The 3,822-nt window shown below is 37.9% G+C and overlaps 1 protein-coding gene across 1 annotated transcript in view; it reads right to left on the bottom strand.

Moving 5' to 3' along the window:
- Nucleotides 1-687: 687 nt before the first annotated feature.
- LOC110457139 overlaps nt 688-3,822 on the bottom strand; it is a gene marked incomplete at its 5' end in the record, with an annotated part of 8,745 nt that continues 5,610 nt past the window's right edge. Inside the window, 7 exons of the mRNA XM_021508248.1 lie at nt 688-881; nt 984-1,361; nt 1,886-1,993; nt 2,410-2,580; nt 2,787-2,915; nt 3,102-3,206; nt 3,396-3,584. Of these exons, the coding sequence (XP_021363923.1) occupies nt 688-881; nt 984-1,361; nt 1,886-1,993; nt 2,410-2,580; nt 2,787-2,915; nt 3,102-3,206; nt 3,396-3,584 (1,274 nt within the window). The remainder of the gene's footprint in view (nt 882-983; nt 1,362-1,885; nt 1,994-2,409; nt 2,581-2,786; nt 2,916-3,101; nt 3,207-3,395; nt 3,585-3,822) is intronic.

Genomic DNA, 3,822 nt, shown 5'->3' with positions numbered 1-3,822 from the left:
CTGCTTCATAAATGATCTCACATGCTTCATCAACGATCTCAAATGATTCATCAAAGATCTCACATACTTCATCTACGATCTCACACGCTTCATCTACGATCTCACTTGCTTCATGAAAAATATCACGTACTTCATCAACGATCTCACTTGCTTCATAAAAATGTCACATGCTTCATCGACAATTTTACCTGCTTCATCTTCAATCTCACTTGCCTCATCAACAATAAGACTTGCTTCATCAGCAATCTCACTTTCTTCATACAACATATCACTTGCTTCAACAGTGATCTCACCCGCTTTATCAACAATATCACCTGCTTCATCAACGATCTCAAATGTTTCATCAAAGATCTCACATGCTTCATCTATGATCTCACATGCTTCATCTACGATGTCACATGATATTTCAACGATCTCACTTGCTTCATAAACAATCTTACATGCTTCATAAAAAAATCACCTGCTTCATCAACAATCTCACCTTCTTCATCAACAATCAAACTTGCCTCATCAACAATTGCACTTGCTTCAACAACGATCTCACCTGCTTCATAAACGATCTCATACGCTTCATCAACGAACATAAATGCTTCATCACAGATCTCACACGCTTCATCAACAATCTCACTTGCTTCATCAACAATCTCACTTGCTTCATCAGCCATCTCTTATGCTTCATCAACGATCTCACTTGCTACATAAAAAAATACTTGCTTCAACAACGATCTCACCTGCTTCATCAATGATCTCAGATGCTTCATCAACCATCTTAAATGCTTCATCACAGATCTCAGACGCTTCATCAACGATCTCACATGCTTCATTAACGATTTCACTAGCTTCATCAGCGAACGCACATGCTTCATTAAAAATATCACATGCTTCAAAAACGATCACACATGCTTCATCAACGATCTCACATGCTTCGTCAACGATCTGACAGGCTTCATCAAAATTCTAACATGCTTCATCAACGATCTCACCTGATTCATCAACGATCTCATTAACTTCATCAACGATCTCACTTGCTTCATCAACAATCTCATATGTTTCATCAACCATATCAACTGGTTCATCAACAATCTCACCTGCTTCATCAAAATTCTCACTTGCTTCATGAAAAATATCACCTGCTTCATCATCAATCTCACTTCCTTCATCAACGATCTCACCTGATTCATCAACGATCTCATTAACTTCATCAACGATCTCACTTGCTTCATCAACAATCTGATATGTTTCATCAACCATATCAACTGCTTCATCAACAATCTCACCTGCTTCATCAAAATTCTCACTTGCTTCATGAAAAATATCACCTGCTTCATCATCAATCTCACTTCCTTCATCAACGATCTCACCTGCTTCATCAACAATCTCACTAACTCCTTAACAAATATCACTTGCTTCAACATCGATCTCACCTGCTTCTTAAACGATCTCACTTGCTTCATCAACAATCTCACTTGCTTCATAAACAATATCACTTGGTTCAACAGCAATCTCAACTGCTTCATCAACAATCTCACCTGCCTTATCACCAATCTCACTTGCTCCTTAACAAATATCACTTGCTTCAACAACGATTTCACCTGCTTCATCATCGATCTCACTTCCTTAATCAACGATCTCACTTGCTTCATAAAAAATATCACATGCTTCATCAACAATCTTACCTGCTTCATCTTAAATCTTACTTGCTTCATCAACAATAAGACTTGCTTCATCATCAATCTCATTTACTTCATACAAAATATCGCTTGCTTCAACAGCGATCTCACCTGCTTCATCAACTATCTCACACGATTTAACAACGATCTCACCTGCTTCATCAACGATCTCACTTGCTCCTTAACAGATCTCACCTGCTTCTCAACAATCTCACCTGCTTCATCAAAGATCTCACATGCTTCATCTACGATCTCACACGCTTCATCTACGATCTCACACGCTTCATCAACGATCTCACCTGCTTCATCAACAATCTCACTTGCTTAATAAAAAATATCACTTGCTTCAACAACGATTTCACCTGCTCCATAAACGATCTCACATGATTCATCAACGATCTGAAATGCTTCATAAACGATATCACATGATTCATCAACGATCGCACATGCTTCATCAACGATCTCAATTGCTTCATCAACGATCTCACTTGCTTCATAAAAAATATCACATACTTCATCAACGATCTCACTTGCTTCATAAAAAATATCACGTGCTTCATCTTCAATCTCACTTGCCTCATCAACAATAAAACTTGCTTCATTAACAATCTCACTTACTTCCTACAAAATATCACTTGCTTCAACAGCGATCTTACCTGCTTCATCAACCATCTCACTTGCTTCATAAACGATCTTACATGCTTCATAAAAATATCACCTGCTTCATCAACAATCTCACCTTCTTCATCAACAATCTCACTTGCCTCATCAACAATAGCACTTGCTTCAACAACGATCTCACCTGCTTCATAAACGATCTCACACGCTTCATCAACGAACTCAAATGCTTCATCACAGATCTCACACGCTTCCTCAATGATCTCACATGCTTCATCAACAATCTCACATGCTTCATCAACAATATCACTTGCCTCATCAACAATATCACTAGTTTATCAACAATCTCACTTGCTTCATCAACGATCTCACTTGCTACATAAACAATTTTACTTGCTTCAGCAACAATCTCAACTTCTTCATCAACAATCTCACCTGCTTCATCAACAATCTCACTTGCTCCTGAACAAATATCTCATGCTTCAACAACGATCTCACCTGCTTCATAAACGATCTCACACGCTTCATCAACAATCTCATCTGCTTCATCAACAATCTCACTTGCTCCTAAGCAGATATCACCTGCTTTCTCAATAATCTCACCTGCTTCATCAACGATCTCACCTGCTGCATCAACAATCTCACATGCTTAATGAAAATTATCACTTGCTTCATCAACGATCTCATCTGCTTCATCAACGATCTCACATGATTCATCAACGATCTCACATGCTTCATAAACGATCTCATATGATTTATCAACGATCTCACTTGCTTCATAAAAAATATCACTTGCTTTATCAGCGATCTAACCGGCTTCAACAACGATCTCACATAATTCCTCAGCAATCTCACATGTTTTATCAAAGATCTCACTTGCTTCAACAGCAATCTCACCTGCTTCATCAACAATCTCATCTGCTTCATCAACAATCTCACTTGCTTCATCAACAATCTCACTTGCTTCATGAAAAATATCACTTGCTTCAACAGCAATCTCACCTGCTTCATCAACAATCTCATCTGCTTCATCAACAATCTCACTTGCTTCATTAACAATCTAACTTGCTTCATCAACAATCTAACTTACTTTATACAAAATATCACTTGCTTCAACACCGATCTCATATTCTTCATCAATGATCTCACATGCTTCATCAACAATCCCACATGCTTCATCAACGATCTCAAATGCCTCATCAACAATATCACTTGCTTCATCACCAATCTCACTTGCTTCATCAACAATCTCACTTGCTTCATGAAAAATATCACTTGCTTCAACAGCAATCTCACCTGCTTCATCAACAATCTCACATGCTTAATGAAAATTATCACTTGCTTCAACAACGATCTTATCTGCTTCACAAACGATCTCACATGATTCATCAACGATTTCACATGCTTCATAAACGATCTCATTTAATTTATCAACGATCTCACTTGCTTCATAACAAATATCACTTGCTTCATCAGCGATCTAACCTGCTTCAACAAAGATCTCACATAATTTCTCAACAATCTCCCATGTTTA

The sequence above is a fragment of the Mizuhopecten yessoensis genome, unplaced genomic scaffold, assembly GCF_002113885.1.
Source record: "Mizuhopecten yessoensis strain PY_sf001 unplaced genomic scaffold, ASM211388v2 scaffold9027, whole genome shotgun sequence".
Lineage (NCBI taxonomy): Eukaryota > Metazoa > Mollusca > Bivalvia > Pectinida > Pectinidae > Mizuhopecten > Mizuhopecten yessoensis.
This window is presented reverse-complemented; position numbering and strand designations above follow the sequence as displayed.